Source organism: Nicotiana tabacum, chromosome 17 (assembly GCF_000715075.1).
Source record: "Nicotiana tabacum cultivar K326 chromosome 17, ASM71507v2, whole genome shotgun sequence".
In the NCBI taxonomy this organism is placed as follows: domain Eukaryota; kingdom Viridiplantae; phylum Streptophyta; class Magnoliopsida; order Solanales; family Solanaceae; genus Nicotiana; species Nicotiana tabacum.
The window spans coordinates 139,616,333-139,633,903 of NC_134096.1; the positions used below are offsets into that span (position 1 = coordinate 139,616,333).

The window sequence follows — 17,571 nt, forward strand, 5'->3', positions numbered from 1 at the left end:
GGCCCCCCGGGACTTCAACCAAATATACCCGCAAGTCCTAAAATATCACACGAACTTAGTCGAGCCTTTATATCACATCAAACAATGCTAAAAACATGAATTACACATCGATTTAAGCCTAAGGAACTTTAAAACTTCAAAATTCTACATCCGACACCGAAACCTATCAAATCAAGTCCGATTGATCTCAAATTTTACACACAAGTCATAATTAATATTACGGACCTACTCCAACTTCCGTAATCGAAATCCGACCCCGATATCAAAAATTTCACTCCCGGTCAAATTTTCCAAAATTCATCAAATTTTCCAACTTTCGCCAATTGACGCTAAAATGACCTATGGACCTCCAATTCCATATCCAAACATGCTCCTAAGACCAAAATCACCCTACGGAGCTATAGGAACCGTCAAACTCCATTCCTTATTTTCACACAGTTCGATCTACGGTCGATTCCTATGACTTAAACTTCTATTTTAGGGACTATGTGTCATATTTCACTCCAAAATCAAAAACAAATCCTTCTGGCAAGTTACATAACCACAAAATAAAATAGAGGGAGCAATAAATAGGGGTTCGGGGCTAATACTCTCAAAACGACAGGTCAGGTCGTTATATTTTTACTAGGGTTATGACCCAACCCTAGTGTGTAAACCTTATGGGTGTTTAATTTGATGTTTGTTTATGGTTGGGTGTTTATTATTTAGCCTTGTTCATGCTTTAATTTGTGGAATTAATGGTTGTAAATATTAGTTCATGCCTATTTGACTTTGTCTCTACTGGAAAAAGAGAGACTTAGTCTAGGACAACTTGGCTAACAAGAAATTGGGTCAATCGAGAGATTGATAATCCCAATTAAAGGGTTCATTTTAGAGATAGTAATAACCCGACTTGAGATTTTATCAATCATTTTGTGCAATACCCATTTGGACTTGAGAAAATCAAATTGGGCAAAATCACTCTCTGACTGAGAGGTATTGAGTGGGTAATTGAGAATTGATAGCTATGATACACCCCGATCAATAAAACAAATATTAAGGTTTATATCCCATTTGGCAAACACCTAGGTGAAGGTCATAGCCCTAGGCTTTTTACAAAACTTGAAAAACAACAAAAACAATTCTCTTATTCTCATTTCTTAACTTTGCAATCTTAGTTTAAATTATACATAGAATCAACCCCAATTTGTGGAAGTGTAAATTGAGGTAGTTCAAACTCACGTACTACAATATACACGCCTAACTCCCATATATAACTCCCTGTGAAAATCGACCCCGACTCTTGTTGGGTACTATTATTGCATCGATTGTTTCATAATCTTGAATTGAGGTGTGAAATTGGACGTGACCACATGCCAAAAGGAAAGAAGGGATAGTCTTAACATACCTTAACTCCATTGAGTCCTTAATACCTTCCGAGCATTTCTTCAAACAACTCAACTCAATCTACCATAGCATAAATAGATTCAAAATCAGTATTGAGTAAAGGCTAAGTCCACAACTTAAACTAGTAGCTCGGTTATGTAAATGTGGGAAACATCTCTCCTGTAACAAGAGCCTCCTACAATACCATATACCAACAACAATGACCAGAGCAATCCAGAAATACATAATTATCAATAACAAGACATCATATAACAACAACAAGTCACAACTACTTCACGACGAGCGACAAGCTCCGATTGAAACTTCTATACCCCATATCACCCCTTATAGACTTATTTATTTAACTTAACACTATCAATAACATGATAATAAAGTCATTCATCAGGTATTCCAGCCTTATACCATATATTTAAAACAAAGAAAACAATCCACAACTCCAACTATCCTCAATTAGCAACTTTATTCACTAGTTCATGTCTAGCCCATACATTTAACTTAATCAACATCAAGATAGCCTTAATAACATGCAATAACACAATATAATTACCTCCTACAGTGGATTCAAGTCGAAATCCATGTTATATTTAGCTTACAACAGCCTAACACACCCCAATCACTTCATTCCCAAAACGGCAACTATAGTAGTGTCAAACACCCCGAAAATATTACAAAGAGTGACTAATCCATCATTTTGCCATTATGTGGTATTTATCCACACAATTTCTATTCCAAAACTCCATTAAACAGTAGCAAAATAGACAGCCCAAAAACAATACGAAATAGCCCACAAAATAGTCCACTACAAGTAGAATAACTTGAACTCACGGCTTCTGATCACCGTCCCGTGAGTTCTAACTATTAGAAAATGAATTTATCAACCTTTCTTGATATTTAAAATCTTAAATACAGAAATTATACATTTTCTTAACTATTAAATACCTTCCAAAACTCAAACTACAAAGAAAAAGAGAGGCGATATAGCGATACTTACGTCGTAGGGATCGTTCTAATGTTATTGCTTCTTGATTTCGTACATAGGATGTTAATATTCTTTGAAACCCTTGTAGAGAGATTAAAGGTAAGTTTATGGGTCTTATTTGGTCGTGGTTTCTGGAAAAACGAAGAAAGAGATGACATAAGGGATATAAATATCCATTTTGTTGAAAAGTCAAAAAGGTGCTACTTGGCACCCTAGCATTGGCCCTTTTTCCAATGCTTATATCTTTTTATCTGGATATCGTATGAATGAACGGTTAAAAGCTTTGGAAACTAAATTCCAAGACCTTCAATGTGGTATATAATATGTCCCAAAAAGACCTCATATAGCACACGAAAGGTATTGCTCAAAAAGCTTTAGTGACCCACCTACTTGTCACATATGCAGTCTGCGCAGTCTCGCGAAATTACAAATATCTCTCTACTCTGATGTAGTATCGATGGACGGTTTAATGTGTTATAAACTAGACTCGTAGATATTCAATTTGATATGTGGATCATCCTGTAATTCCAAGTATATTAGGAGAAAAGGTCTGCTATATTTGACCTAATATTCAGCACATTATGAATGTAACTTGTGATGACCTTTGCCAACTTTTGTTGCAAAACTCGCTAGATTTCAAAATGTAACACACGACTATCATGCGACTAAAATAACTCATAACATAACCTCATTATCATGTTAAGAACCCTAGTATCACAAAAACATTACATGTTATAACATTCCCAACTTGTCGACATTCGACGAGACTTATTTTCTTCAATTTGCTTAGCTCCTAAGCCTTTCAACCCTCTTGATAGTTGTTATCTATGATCTTAAAGATTTTTAACCTCCAAGGAAACATGATTAACTTACTTTATGTACTTTTAAAGACGATCTCATTTCTGAGCTTACATCAATTGACTTATAATGTACTCTCACGTACGAAAATATGAGGTGTAACAGATTCACCTCCAGAAGAGGTAGTATAATTGAGAGAATATATACTCAATATTTAGTATTTTAAATTTTCTCCTGAAGTAGTAAATCAATTAAAATTTCTCCTGAAACAGGAAAATATTATGAAACTGTATTTTTCGGTGCTTAAATAAAATAATAAGCTATTCAAAGTTATTTTTGAAGCATATTTTCATTCCCTAGAGTGAATTAAGAAATACCATAACTTACCTCCTGAAGAGGTAGAATAACAAATGAAATAAATATTATTTTGTGGCATAGAGATCATTGTCGTACGTACCTGTAGTACGTCAAACATCTTTGATATTTTTTCATTCTAAGGCAAAAAGATTCTTGTAGAATACATTCTATTATAACCATATTGATATATTATGGTTAGTTGTTATTAACTACCTCTAAGAAAATAACAAGTCATGTATCTTTCCCTGAAGGATGTAATGACTATGTGGTTGCCGCTTTGATATAAAATATATAGATGTTAATTGCGTTTCTCCCTGAATGAGACATTTGTCACAAAGTTGGTGGTAAAAATACTGAAATTCTTAATTCCTGACATTTATAAATTTAGAATTGTCTTTATATTATGATTTTCTCTCATGATACCAGAAGTGTCTGAGCAATATTTGATAGTACAAAATATATCAAAAACTCCTGAAGAGCTAACTGTTTGTCTAGAAGACACATGACATCAGTAGTGTCCGAATAATATTAGATTGCGGATAATAAATGAAGGGCTCTCAAAGAGCTTATATATAAATGTGCCATTCATATTATATGATTGTGGTCAAAGCATATGTTGTAGTAAACCCGAAGTTTACTAATACAAATGACTATTCTATTGAGACTACAAATGATTGAAAGATTGAAAATCTTCATGTTTCTACAATCATATGGGGTAAAATAATATGTATGTGAGAAGTTACCCATTTTATTCTTCAATTTGTACTACATCACGTGTTACAATAAACCAGAAGTTTACTAATGCAAAAGCAGTCACAGTAAACCAGAAGTTCTACTGAGGCAAAAGTAGCTACTGTAAACCAGAAATTTACTAATACAAAAGTAGCCACAGTAAACCAGAAGTTTACTGATGTAAAAGTTTATGCCATAGTAAATCAGAAGTTTACTGAAAGATAGCCACGTGCCATGATAAACTTGAAGTTTTTAAGTACAAATAAGTTATCAGTCGGTATAACCGATATTGCCATCCAATTTAAGTATGATGAGCTAATTGATTATGATAAGTATATATTGAAGAACTAGAAGATTCTTTAAAAATTCTCTTGTGTTGCTTGTTCTCATAATAAATTGATTATACCAGCTAAAGTTGGGACTAAGACCCTTGAATTCTAGAATATATAAAAGGTGAATATGAGCCCATTCACCTATCATTTGAACCATTTATAGATGCATATATGAGATGGTTACATGTGTATTTATTGTCGACCTGCAGTTTGGCATTTGAAATTGCTTTTCTCAATTAAGAGCATAATTTTTAAATTATATAATCAAGATAGTTTATCTTGATAATCCTGGTTCATATCCAAGTTGGTTTAGTATTGAATACCTCATATTTGGCTGAACTATTGCTTATGAGAACAAAGCTTCATGTGTTGGTCTAAGATTTTCTAAATTGCATACATCAACACTTGTATGCATCAGATCAACAAAATATGATAAGTCCTCCCTCACAATTGGTTTAGGATTAGAAACCAAATATTTTTACTATCTAATAACTTTTGATGTGTGGTATATGATTAATTTCTCTACCACAATGTACAAAGATAGGTTTCCCAAAGAAGATTGGGGATATATTTTAGTTTTTCTAATATTTGGGGGATGAAATATGTCACGACCCAAAATCCCACCACAGGCGTCATGATGACACTTAGTCTCTAAGACTAGGTAAGCCGATTACAATTACATTGCGAGCCTTTTTTTTTGTTACAACATATAATTTAATACAAATGTCGAAACCAAAAGCGGAAATAGTTATAACAACCTCCCAAGACTAGTAATACTGGGTCACGAACTCTAGCTGAATACATGCAATGATCTCAAGGATCGAATATACAATACTGTTCGAATAAGAATTGACAGTACAATAAAAATGGAAAGCCTCCAAAGGACTGCGACGACCAAGCAGCTCTACCTTAAATCCTTGCGATCACACTCTAACCTCTGTCCGAATCCGATATCTCCAATACCTGGCTCTGCACAAAAATATGCATAAGTGTAGTATGAGTACGCCACAGTCGGTACCCAGTAAGTATCAAGACTAACCTTGGTGGAATAGTAACGAGGTACAATCAAGACACTCACTAGTCAAATAACCTGTGCAATATAGCATACAAAAATAATAGAAAGAAAAATAGCAGTGATAGCAACAATAATCAATTAATGATATAAACAACAAGGCCGCAAGAACACCATAAATATTGCTCAAACGAATAATAAACACAAGTTCAACCAATTAATCAAGTCCTTCAAAATATACATCCTTTATCCATAAGTTTTTCAAATAAAACTCATTAGAATATAATCCTTTCAATTAAATATAACTCGAATATACTTCCTCCAAATAAATATCTTACGAATATATATCTTTCGAATATAATTACTTTCAAGTAAAAGTCACCATGTGATACCTCATTTCATAATTATAAAAATTACGGGTCTCAACCCACTTTCATAATTCCACGGCACCTCGTGCCCATATTTCTGTCATAACCGCATGGACAACTCACATGCCAATACTAAAATCATCATACTTTTTCCGGCACCTCGTGCCCATATTTATTTCATAATCGCACGGACAAATCACGTGCCAATAATAAAATCATCATATTTTCCCCGACACCTCGTGCCCACATTCTTTCATAACCGCATGGACAACTCACGTGCCAATAATATAAACCACCTGGCAATAGCCACAGGCTCACAATTTAAACATGAATCAGACTATTATCAAGTTTACCGAAACAACAAGATAAATTGCATAAGAGATAAAAATAAACACCAGGAATATCAAAACATAATTTAAAAATCACCAACATAATAATCCCACATCATCATGTATCATCCCTTACAATAGCTACCCTTATTTCTCCTATAGCTACCTGTGTCACTCCATAATAATAGCCACCCTTATCCCTCCGCCCTAACAATATCAATAGCCACCCTTATCGCTCCTATAGCCACCCTTATCGCTCCTATAATAGCCTCCCTTATCGCTCCGTTTAATAGCCTCCCTTATCGCTCCGCCCAGACAATATCCCAACACACATAACAACAATGAAATACCACCCTTATACCTGCATAATATTAACAATGGAATGCCACCCTTATATGTCGTACAATAGTAAACCAAATCACACAACAATTTACACAAAAGATTATCACAACAACACCACATAATCCATTCGTAATTACAAATTTCCCGTAGGCCACAACCTTTCCAAGAGTACAACGTAATCAATTAAATTTCACAGCAAATAGCCCCAAGGCTCATACAACGTATATAAAACCTCATAAACAATAACCAAGATGGAAAAATAGCTCAGCACAGGACAACGCCTTCTTAAATCCAAATTTTAGATAAATATATAAATGCCTATTTTAAAACTTATTTTATTAATTATTTGCAGATGAAAAATTCATAATGTAATTAATTCCAAGAAATATCAAATCAAAAAACCCACGAAATTCACATAAAAATCCAAGTGAAAATCACCCCAAATTATCATATAAAATATAAACTCGACAAACAAGGAAGGAGGCATGACAAATCAAGGATTTATTAAGTTCCAACAATTTCAATTTAATACATAAGGGTGTCTACAAATTTTAACCGGTAAAAATTGCACATATAAACCAAGTACGTACTCGTTACCTCATGTACATGATTTTCAATCACACAATTTCCACATAAGACTCAATGCCTAAGGGAAAATTCCCTCACACAAGGTTAGGTAGGATACTTACCTTTTTGAAGTTAGGCCGATATTCCAAAATAGCCTTCTTGCTTGAATTGACCTCCAGACAGCTCAAATCTATCCAAATTAATTATATAACTTCACTAAAATTCATCGAAAATAATTCCGAATAATAAAATACTGATTTAAAAATTCACATTAAAAAGTCAACCAAAAGTCAGCGCGGGGCCCGCCTCTCGGAACCCAATAAAATTTTCACGAAATTCGAATACCCATTCCGATACGAGTTCAATCATACCAATTTTATCAAATTTCGATAACAACTCGGCCTCCAAATCGTAAATTTTTGTTCTTGAAGAGTTGTAAAAATTTCTCCAATTTGTTCCATTTGATTCACTAATAATTGATAAAAATTACCATGGAATCATGAAGTATAATCATTTTTGGATATAGAACACTTACCCCAATCCATATGGTAAAAATTACCTCAAAAATTGCTTCAATCCGAGCTCCATAGCTCCAAATATGTTAAAATGGCCGAAACTCCCATTTTAAAAATCTGTTTAGGCAAGTCTCATTTGACAGTTGAGACTTATAAATCGCATTTGACACCTGTTATTTGCTTCAGCCCCAGAAAAATAGCAGCCTTTCCTGATACGGAAATGAGCATAACTCTATCATACGATGTCCGAATGATTAATGGTTTAACTTTCTGGAAACTAGACACCAAGGGCTACAACTTTCATGTTTTGGTCATCTTTCAATTGATGGCGAGATATAAGCTCCCAAAGTCAGCCCTGTGTAGTAGACATTTCTGCGATGCACACTGCCAGGCAAAATAACTACAGTACTAGGCTTCAGTTAATTGATCATCACATTCTGTACAAATGTCCAAATGATGAATGGTTTACATTTCTGGAAACTACATTCAAAGGGCTACAACTTTCATTTTTAGATCATCTCCAAATTCCTTACAGATTACGAGATATATACTTCAAAAATCAGCCGTGTGCAACAGAAATTTCTGCGATGCACACTCGTGTAGCCAAAAATCAGTAGTTAAAAATGGCCTACAAATGGTCCGAAATCACTCCGAAACTCATCCGAGCCACTCGGGACCCCATCCGAATATACCAACAAGTCCCATAACATAATACTGACCTAGTTTAGGCCTCAAATTACATCAAACAACACCGAAACAATGAATCGTACCTCGAATCGAACTTATGAGTTTATGAAAATTTTCAAATTCTATATCTTGTGCCGAAACGTATCAAATCAATCCGGAATGACTTTAAATTTTGCATGCAAGTCATAAATGAAATAATGGAGTTGTTTCAAATTTTCAGAATTGAATTTCGACTCCGATATCAATAAAGTCAACTTCCAATGAAACTTTCTAAAAATCTTCCATTTTCTAACTTTCGCCAAAATACGTCGAATTGTCCTACGGACTTTCAAATCCAAATCCGGACATACGCCTAAGTTCAAAATCACCATACGAAGCTATTGACATCATCAAAATTTTATTTCGGAATTGTTTACTCAAAAGTCAAACTCCGATCAACCATTTTCATTTAAGCTTTAAAATTAAGAATTGTTCTTTCAATTTAAATTTTGAAAACCAAATTTGACCACACACGCAGGTCATAATACCTATTACGAAGTTGCTCGAGACCTTAAGTCGGTGAACAGAAAGTTAATTCAGAAAATGACTAGTCGGGTCGTTACAGAATAGGTAGTTGGAAAATATGCTATATGAATCGAATTATCATTAATATGATCCTCATTCAGAAGATAATTCAAGTCAAATGCTAGAAGCATTTGCTGATCCAAAATTAAATATCATATTTCAGCTGCAAATGCTCCTATTAAAATTAAAGTCCCCGAAGGATAGAATTTACTTATCGCATAAAGCATAGTAGACCGATCAGTTCCAAAGGTGATAATCGTTGAAAAGGATAGGAGCAAATGATTAAAATGATCATAATGAGGAGGACTGAACTCTAGAAGAGCCCACGAAATAATATTTCATGAAACTCCAGAAGAAGTTCAGGTATTTGAAAATAAAGAACGTGATGAGATTTCAACAAGTTATGTCGCTTGCGAACTGATACGAAATGATCGTCGATAATATATTTGATACAATATAGTGCACAATATTATAAAAAATTGTGAGGATCGGACCAGCAGTCCATACACCTGAAGATGTCATGCCATTTAAATGCATGACATAACCTATATGACTCATTTGATCAAATCCCTGAAGGATTTAAAATGCTTGAAGCGTATAATTCAAACTCTTGAGAAATATACTCGATCAAATTACAAAAATCTTTGTACGATTAAAGCAATCTGGCGCATGTGGTATAGTCGCTTCAATGAATATTTACTGAAAGAAGGTTACATAAATGATGTTATTTGTCTGTGTATATATATAAAGAAAATGTCATCAGAATTTATTATACTTGCTGTTTATGTTGATGACATAAATCTTGTTGGAACTCCAGAAGAGCTCCAAAAGGCAATTGAATATCTTAAGAAAGAATTTAAGATGAAAGATCTTGGAAAGATAAAACTTTGTCTTGGTTTGTAAATTAAATATTTAGCAAATGAGATCTTTATCCATCAATCTGCCTATACAAAAAGGTTTTAAAATATTTTTACATAGACAAAGCGCACGCATTAAGTACACCAATGATTGTTCGATCACTTGAAGTGAATAAGGATCTGTTCCGACCTCCAGAAGAGGATGAGTAACTCCTTGGTCCTGAAATATCCTATCTTGGTGCAATTGGTGCACTTATGTATCTTGATAATACTATAAGGCCTGATATAGAATTTTTTTTTAATTTACTAACAATATATAGCTTTTCTCCTACACAGAGACATTGGAATGAGATTAAGCATATATTGCAATATTTAAAGGAAACTCTTGATATGAGTTTGTTTTATTCTAACAAAGGTAGTGCAGATCTTGTTGGTTATGCAGATGCGGGTTATTTATTTAATCCCTATAAAGCTCGGTCTCAAACGGGATACGTTCTTACAAGTGGAAGTACTATCATATCATGGCGCTCCACAAAACAATCTATTGTTGCTACTTCTTCAAATCATGCTGAAATAATAGCTATTCATGAAGCAAGTAGGGAATGCGTACGGTTGAGATCAGTGATTCATTTTATTCGAGAAAACTATGATTTGGAATGTGATAAAAAACCCAGACCTTTATACGAAGACAATGTTGCATGCATAGCCCATTTGAATGGATGATTTATAAAATGAGATAGAACAAAGCACATTTCACCAAAATTATTTTACACACATAATCTTTAGAAAAATGGGGAAGTTGATGTGAAACAAATCCGTTCAAGTGACAATCCAATAGATTTATTCACTAAACCTTTACCAACTTCAATGTTTGAGAAGATGGTATGCAAGATTGGAAACAGAGACTCAAATATTTGAAACAAGATTTTCATCAGGGGCAGTAAATACGCGCTGTACTTTTTTTCCCTTACTAAGTTTTTTCCCACGAGGTTTTTCTTGTAAGGTTTTTGACGAGGCAGCTAGCAATGTGTATTACTAAATATGTGTACTCTTTTTCCTTCCCTAGAATTTTTTTCCCCACTAGATTTTTCCTAGTAAGGTTTTAACTCTTTTAATGAATATATAAGGGGGAGTGTTATGAAAATATTATATTGCGGATGTCTATTTATTACTCTGTTGTAGATAATCTTCATGAAGAAGATAATCCATTTAGTATTCTATTGAAATTTATCTACAAGTAGGTGATGCAAGCAGTTTATAAGCAACTCAATGAAATGACTTGAAACAGCTTCTTATTAAACAGGCAGGTTGCGAGCAGCTCAAGACAACTTACAAGCAGCTCAAGAAAAGCCTCGCAACTGTTTTTTTTCTTTTATAAATAACGAAGTTTTCAATTCATTATATAGATCAGTTTGAATTTGAATAATATATTAATCTCTCTTTATACTTATCGTCAGTTTATTTACTTTACAATTTTTATTTTATAACATGCACTAAGTTCGCGTGAATTTTTTGGTCAATACAGGAGGTCAACTTTACTAGAAAAAAAATTCAAAGATTAAAATACGCGTAGTAAGCAGTAACGTATCCATCTGTCACACAGATTACAGAAAAGTCTGCAAGCACAAACACGTTCTTAGCAAAAAATAATTCCATTTCTCCAAGTCATTTCATTAATCAATTTACAAAAAAGAAAACCCACCGTTTTATTTTCTTTCTCAGAAAGAACCCACAAGCTGTGATCTCAAAGACCCATTAGCTGAACAAAAGTCTTTGTTCAGATCTTCAAAAATTTTAAATTTGCAAATTCAATCGTAGATTCCTCCTAATTGTTACAGATTTCATTAGCAATGGCAGTGAAAGGGAGGCATTCCCGAGTTGGGCCTAGGAAATCGTCGAATTCCACTCTAATTTTTGGTGGGTTTATTATGTTATCATTTGTGGTCCTCATTCTTCTCGCTTTCGGCATTTTCTCCATTCCCAGCAGTTCAAGAGGCTCTCAGAAAGCACACGATCTTAGCTCTATAGCACACAATACAGTTCAAAGGTACCATTCCATTTAGATGAATTCTGGTGATTATTTTTCTTTTCTCAGTTGGTGTAGTGATCTGATAGCTTTAATGGGAAGCTTTTCTTTTTCGGGAGTACAGAGGTGATGATGAAGATGATGATGGAAAAGGAGATCAGTGGGTTGAAGTGATTTCTTTGGAACCAAGAGCCTACATTTACCATAACTTTTTGGTATTTCTCTTAAAGATTTCTTTTTTATTTGATTTTCTTTCGATACATAGTGTTTTATGGCGGCTGCTATTGCTATTAGTTTAGCTAAATTTCTTTGTGGATTTTTTTGAATAATTTGATTCTTACAACTATGCCTCAATTTGTATGAAAATGAGAAATATTTTGTAATTGCCACTGTTGTTCTACCAAAAATTAATTTGTGAACACATGATATTGAATTCGATATCGAATTCTGTCACTTAGCGCATGCAGAAAAAGAAAGAACCTTTAGGAAACTGGAGGAGAATTGATTTAATTCTTGATTTTATTCTCTTTCAATACTCTAATAATTATGGGGACTCATATGGAAATTTCATTTCAATTTAATGTTTGACCTTGTTGAAAATTGATAGTGGTTTGTCATTATAGCATATCTAGAGCTTGATCTATTGTTATGCATTTACTGCTACCGGTCGAAGTTCATCGATCTAAAGAGTAAAGACTCTGATTTCATTGCTATCTCTTTGGCAGTCCAAAGAGGAATGCGAGTATCTGATTAGTCTTGCCAAGCCTCACATGCAAAAGTCAACTGTTGTAGACAGTGCTACTGGCAAGAGTAAGGACAGCAGGTAAGCATATCTTCTGCATGCCCCCCAGGCTTGTCGAGTTAGGTTGTACTACTGAGGAATTATGAAGATTTAATTGTAATACCATCTTTAGTTCTCACATTCTTTTCTCCTGTTTATTCCCTCCCTGTCAGGGTCCGAACCAGTTCAGGAACCTTTCTTGCAAGAGGACGTGATAAAGTGATCAGGAATATTGAGAAAAGGATTGCAGATTTCACCTTCATACCAGTAGGTATGCGTTGTTTTTTTACCAAAGGATGTAACTGAATGAATATGCATCAAGTGTTATGCTTATTACTGAAGGATCTAAGTTACCTCTAACTGTTATGCAAAGAAATAATCATTCAATAAAGGTTGGGGGTGTCTGAAAATGGTATTGTCTACACTGGTTAACTCTTCTTTTTTTAGAGAACTCTATTTAATGGTGTTATTAAATGTACTCCCTCTATCACTATCTTTTTTGCGCTATTTCCTTTTCGTTCATCCCACCCCTTTTTATATTTGGAAACTAAATAATTCTAACATTCCCATTTTCCATTGACTTGACTTGTTGTATGCCCCATTTTATACTAGACAAATTGTTTGGTACAACGGTTGGTCTGGTGTTTTATTCGTATTTAGCATACCTGTCAAAACTAATTTTTTTTCTTTTAAACATGTGTCCCGTCAAACTATGCTAAAACAAATTGGGTTTTGAGGGAGTAGTACTATTTATGCCTAAGTTAAGGAAATAGGACAGCTTTCACTGGCGCCACCAGTTATAGAAGCTACTAAATACATTTGTTGGGAATTTCAGTATGCTAAATTTGGCTGTACACGAAGGCGAATGTTCTTTCGGAGCTCCAGCACGAAGAGCCTTATATTTCCAACTAATTAATGTAATTTCACTTTATTGTTGATTTCTGGAGTTATATGCATTGTCCAAAATAAAGTTGGATGCATTATTTTTGGTCAGCTGTTGGATGCAGATTTTATATGCATTGAATTGAGAGGTGGTGGCTGGGGATGAGTGTGGATTTAATTTAATGTCCGAACTCAATTTTGTAATTTGTCTATCCTGCAAGTATAACTCTGCTAATTAGTTGACCCACTAGCACTCATGTGGGTTGCTTGGAATGAGAGGAATAGGAGAGCTTCTGATGGAGTAGAAAAAGATCTTGTAAACTTCAAGAGTAGCCTCTTTTCCCTTATTTATTTTTGGTGCACCCATGAAGTTCCTATTTGTATAGAAGATTGGTTGTCTTTCGTAAAAAACCATGTCTTTTTGTAAGGTTTTCTAATTTTTGGTGTACTCCTTGTATACAGGCATGTTTTGCTTTTTTAATGAATTTATTACCTTATTCTACTAATTAGTTAGTGATTATTCCAGGCATCATTAGTGTTAACCACTAGTTTCATTTCTGCTCCTCCCACACTCAGAGATAGAACAGATTCTATGAAGATTAGTGCTCATTAACTTTCTTTTGAAAAGAACCTTCAAAAAAATACCTCATCTTCATGCTTAGCCAGTATAATTCGTGTGCAAGACATTGCTAAACTTGCTCAAATTGCCTCTTTCAGTATTGGTCTATTCGACACTTTGTCATTATGCAATGCCTTAAACTGCATGTACATTGATGCTTCTGCTGCTGTCTACAGAGCATGGGGAAGGTCTTCAAGTTCTCCACTACGAAGTGGGGCAAAAGTATGAACCCCACTATGATTATTTTCTTGATGAGTTTAACACTAAAAATGGAGGTCAACGCATTGCTACAGTTTTAATGTACTTGTAAGTGACTTTTCCTCTGTGAGGTTTATGCTTAATGTATTTTCACGGAATCCCTTAGTTGATTCTATTGGTGCACTGCAGGTCAGATGTTGAAGAAGGGGGTGAAACAGTATTTCCAGCTGCGAAGGGAAATTATAGTGTGGTCCCTTGGTGGAATGAACTATCTGAATGTGGAAAGGGTGGACTTTCAGTAAAACCAAAGAGGGGTGATGCATTGCTTTTCTGGAGCATGAAGCCTGATGCGACTCTAGATCCGTCAAGTTTGCATGGTGAGTAATATGCATGAAAGCACAACAACAACAACAACAAACTCAGTGAGTTCCCACAAGTGGGGTCTGAGGAGGGTAGTGTGTACGAAGACCTTACCCCTACCCTGGGAGGGCAGAGAGGTTGTTTCATGCAAGTAATCTGCATGAAAGCACATACGGAAAATGGGTTTTTGAGCATTGCGAACTTGATTAATGCATAGTGAAATACATCTTTTAGCATAAAGATTGTTGTAAGCATGGCTTATTTGATTGGCGACTAAGTAGAATTTTGTCTTGTTGTAGGTGGGTGCCCTGTGATTAAAGGCAACAAATGGTCGTCAACAAAATGGATACGCGTCCATGAATACAAAGCTTAACCTACTGCTAGAGGTAAACCTCTTTGCCTGGATGGTGTAACTAATACACATAATATATGTGCAACTCTAAACATTAGCTGCAATAATTTGCTTTCTCTTCACAATATATCTGCATCTCTGCTGTCTTCTGATATAAGATTGTAAACTATTATTAAGTGAGCTTAGGGATGTAAAAGTGGGCAAACGGGTGCATGTGAATTATTAGTTTGTCTCACCCGTCGATCCATTTGGCACCTCTAATATGGAGCAAGCTTGAACTTAATGGTGTACCTTGTATTGATAATAGATATTGGTTCCGCAGGTCCAGTTTTGAGTATGGATGCAGTCACTGTTGTGCTATTTGTATCAAAAGGATAATCTTATAATGAGGTCCCTCTGCTTTCAACCACCATCACATGAAGCTTCTGACTTATTTTCTAGCTTGATTTTACTATGATAGTACTCATCTTCAACATTCTTTTTCCTTTCTTTTCGATAAAGTTGGAGCTTACAAAGTTGTAGTTGTTATCTTTCATCTGTGAGTTTAATTAGAATAATAAAGTATGAGAAGTTTTGTTGGAATTATGAGGTGTATTCATGGACAGCACATCAGCTTAGATGATATGGGAATTATAGCGATTACACTCTGTATCCTATTTTATTCACGCTATACTTTACTTGGGGAGTTTTAACTCGTTTTTAGTTGACTATGATTATCTAAATATTTCTAATTTAGAAAGGATTATGAATTTGAGTATTTCTTGTGTGTTTCTCTATGTAAAATTTATATGTTTTGATCACCGTACTCCAGATCTGTCAGTCTTTCTGTGATGGAGGGAGTATAGAATTCATCCATTGTCTTTAGTTGCTAGAGATGAGGATCTGAATATGTGGGCTCGGGAGTCTTATCAAGTGCAGAATACAAATATTAATTAAGTGATATAAATCTATACAAAAGAAATGATATACCATATTTATTGTTTTGGCGAATTTCGTCCATAAGATTATTACAGTTTGTTAAATAATTAGTGCAGCAGAGATAATGCCCTTGATACGTGAGGGGTAAAGAAGGCGGAGCCAGGATTTTTAGTTTATGTATTTTGAACCATTTTTTTTACTTATTGGGTTCTAAATATACTATTTATCTACATTCAATGGATTTTTTAAATACAAATATAAGATTTGAGCCAAAATCACAGGGTTCAGCCGAAAATAGCTATAAGGCTAACTCCGTCCCTGGAAGAAGGCCCTGGTTCAAAGTCCTTACCGTGGTGGTCACGAATATGGAATTTATCCATGGTGTAAGAAAAAAAAAGTTAAAAGGAAAAAGGAAATTCAAAACAATGTTTTAATACGGTCAGGCTCGCCCACAACTATTTTACCCATCATGGTTGGGGCATCAGCTCCAGCCCCCAAGTAACGGAGACAGAGTCCTATCAATCTATTATGGAGTAATTTTCAGAAACTATTATTGTTTAGTGGTTATTAACTTTCTATATATAACATATACATAATTACTTCTTATAGTTACTATTCAGTTGTTACGGTAGTGTATTCGCTGTATTTGCGCTACTGTATTCATTAATACATTAGCAAAAATCGCCTAAAACAGGGGAGTCCAGCTGTACGCGACTGTATTCAGATATATTCGCGTCATGTATTCATGAATACAGTAATGGCAGTCACTTTAAAAATAGGTATGTCAAGCAGTCTAATTAACTCAACAAAATTAATTCTAACACGCCTCATTATCAATCCAATTGATTAGAATAATTTTTCAGATGCTAAACACAAAAAATAGAGCATTGTCAATTCAGTTTCAACATAACACAACCTGCATAGATTCAATCATTTTTTTTTCTTGTATAGTTCGAGGTTTTGATTTGACCGTCATTGATAGGAATTTTTTCTGCCCGACATTCATTGATACAAGTATTTACAGAATATTTAGTAATTCGATTTACTATATAGCGAGTTTAACAATGCTAATTCGTCATTCTGGAAAGTGGAACAATAAAAATTGTTATGTCGATTATTCGATTGAGGGGATATTGAAAGCATATAGTAAATCGATTATTCCCTATTTATTGAAAGCATGTATTCAATCGGTATAATGTATATGTTATTTTAAATTATGGTATAATGTATAAGAAAGTTACAATGTGATACCTTAATACATGTTTGAATATAACCTGTAATATGAATATTTATTGAAAGCATGTATTCATGCATAAGGTATGTAATCAACCTACTGTTGTATTCAGTTGTATTTAAGTGCAGTATTTAACTGTTATATTCAGTGTGTTTCAATATTTATTTTGTACTATTGCATTAATTATATTCAATGTTTGTATTCATTGTATTCACTATTTTATATTCAATGTATTCAATTGTATTTGTACTAACAACATTTTAGTTATTCCTAGTACATGTTATTACTGTTGTATTCAGTATATTTTATTGCTTGTATTCACTGTATTTCTATTTGCGGAAAAGGGCCAAAACTGCCCTTGAACTATTTGAAATAG

The 17,571-nt window shown here is 34.2% G+C and overlaps 1 protein-coding gene across 1 annotated transcript; it reads left to right on the forward strand.

Annotated features, from left to right (window-relative positions):
- Nucleotides 1-11,540: 11,540 nt before the first annotated feature.
- Nucleotides 11,541-15,750, forward strand: LOC107827856 (putative prolyl 4-hydroxylase 10). The gene is made up of 8 exons (XM_016655073.2): nucleotides 11,541-11,872; nucleotides 11,976-12,066; nucleotides 12,577-12,674; nucleotides 12,806-12,903; nucleotides 14,310-14,439; nucleotides 14,521-14,708; nucleotides 14,991-15,077; nucleotides 15,366-15,750. Exons 1-7 carry the CDS (start codon nucleotides 11,676-11,678, stop codon nucleotides 15,062-15,064), a joined length of 876 nt encoding a protein of 291 aa, XP_016510559.1. The 5' UTR covers nucleotides 11,541-11,675; the 3' UTR covers nucleotides 15,065-15,077; nucleotides 15,366-15,750.
- Nucleotides 15,751-17,571: the final 1,821 nt, after the last annotated feature.

Excerpts from the sequence above, each read along its gene's own strand:
- LOC107827856 (XM_016655073.2), top strand. The coding sequence starts at position 11,676 with ATGGCAGTGAAAGGGAGGCATTCCCGAGTTGGGCCTAGGAAATCGTCG. Across the intron at positions 11,873-11,975 it reads GCACACAATACAGTTCAAAG|AGGTGATGATGAAGATGATG; the intron begins GTACCATTCCAT and ends TCGGGAGTACAG. Across the intron at positions 14,440-14,520 it reads GCTACAGTTTTAATGTACTT|GTCAGATGTTGAAGAAGGGG; the intron begins GTAAGTGACTTT and ends GGTGCACTGCAG.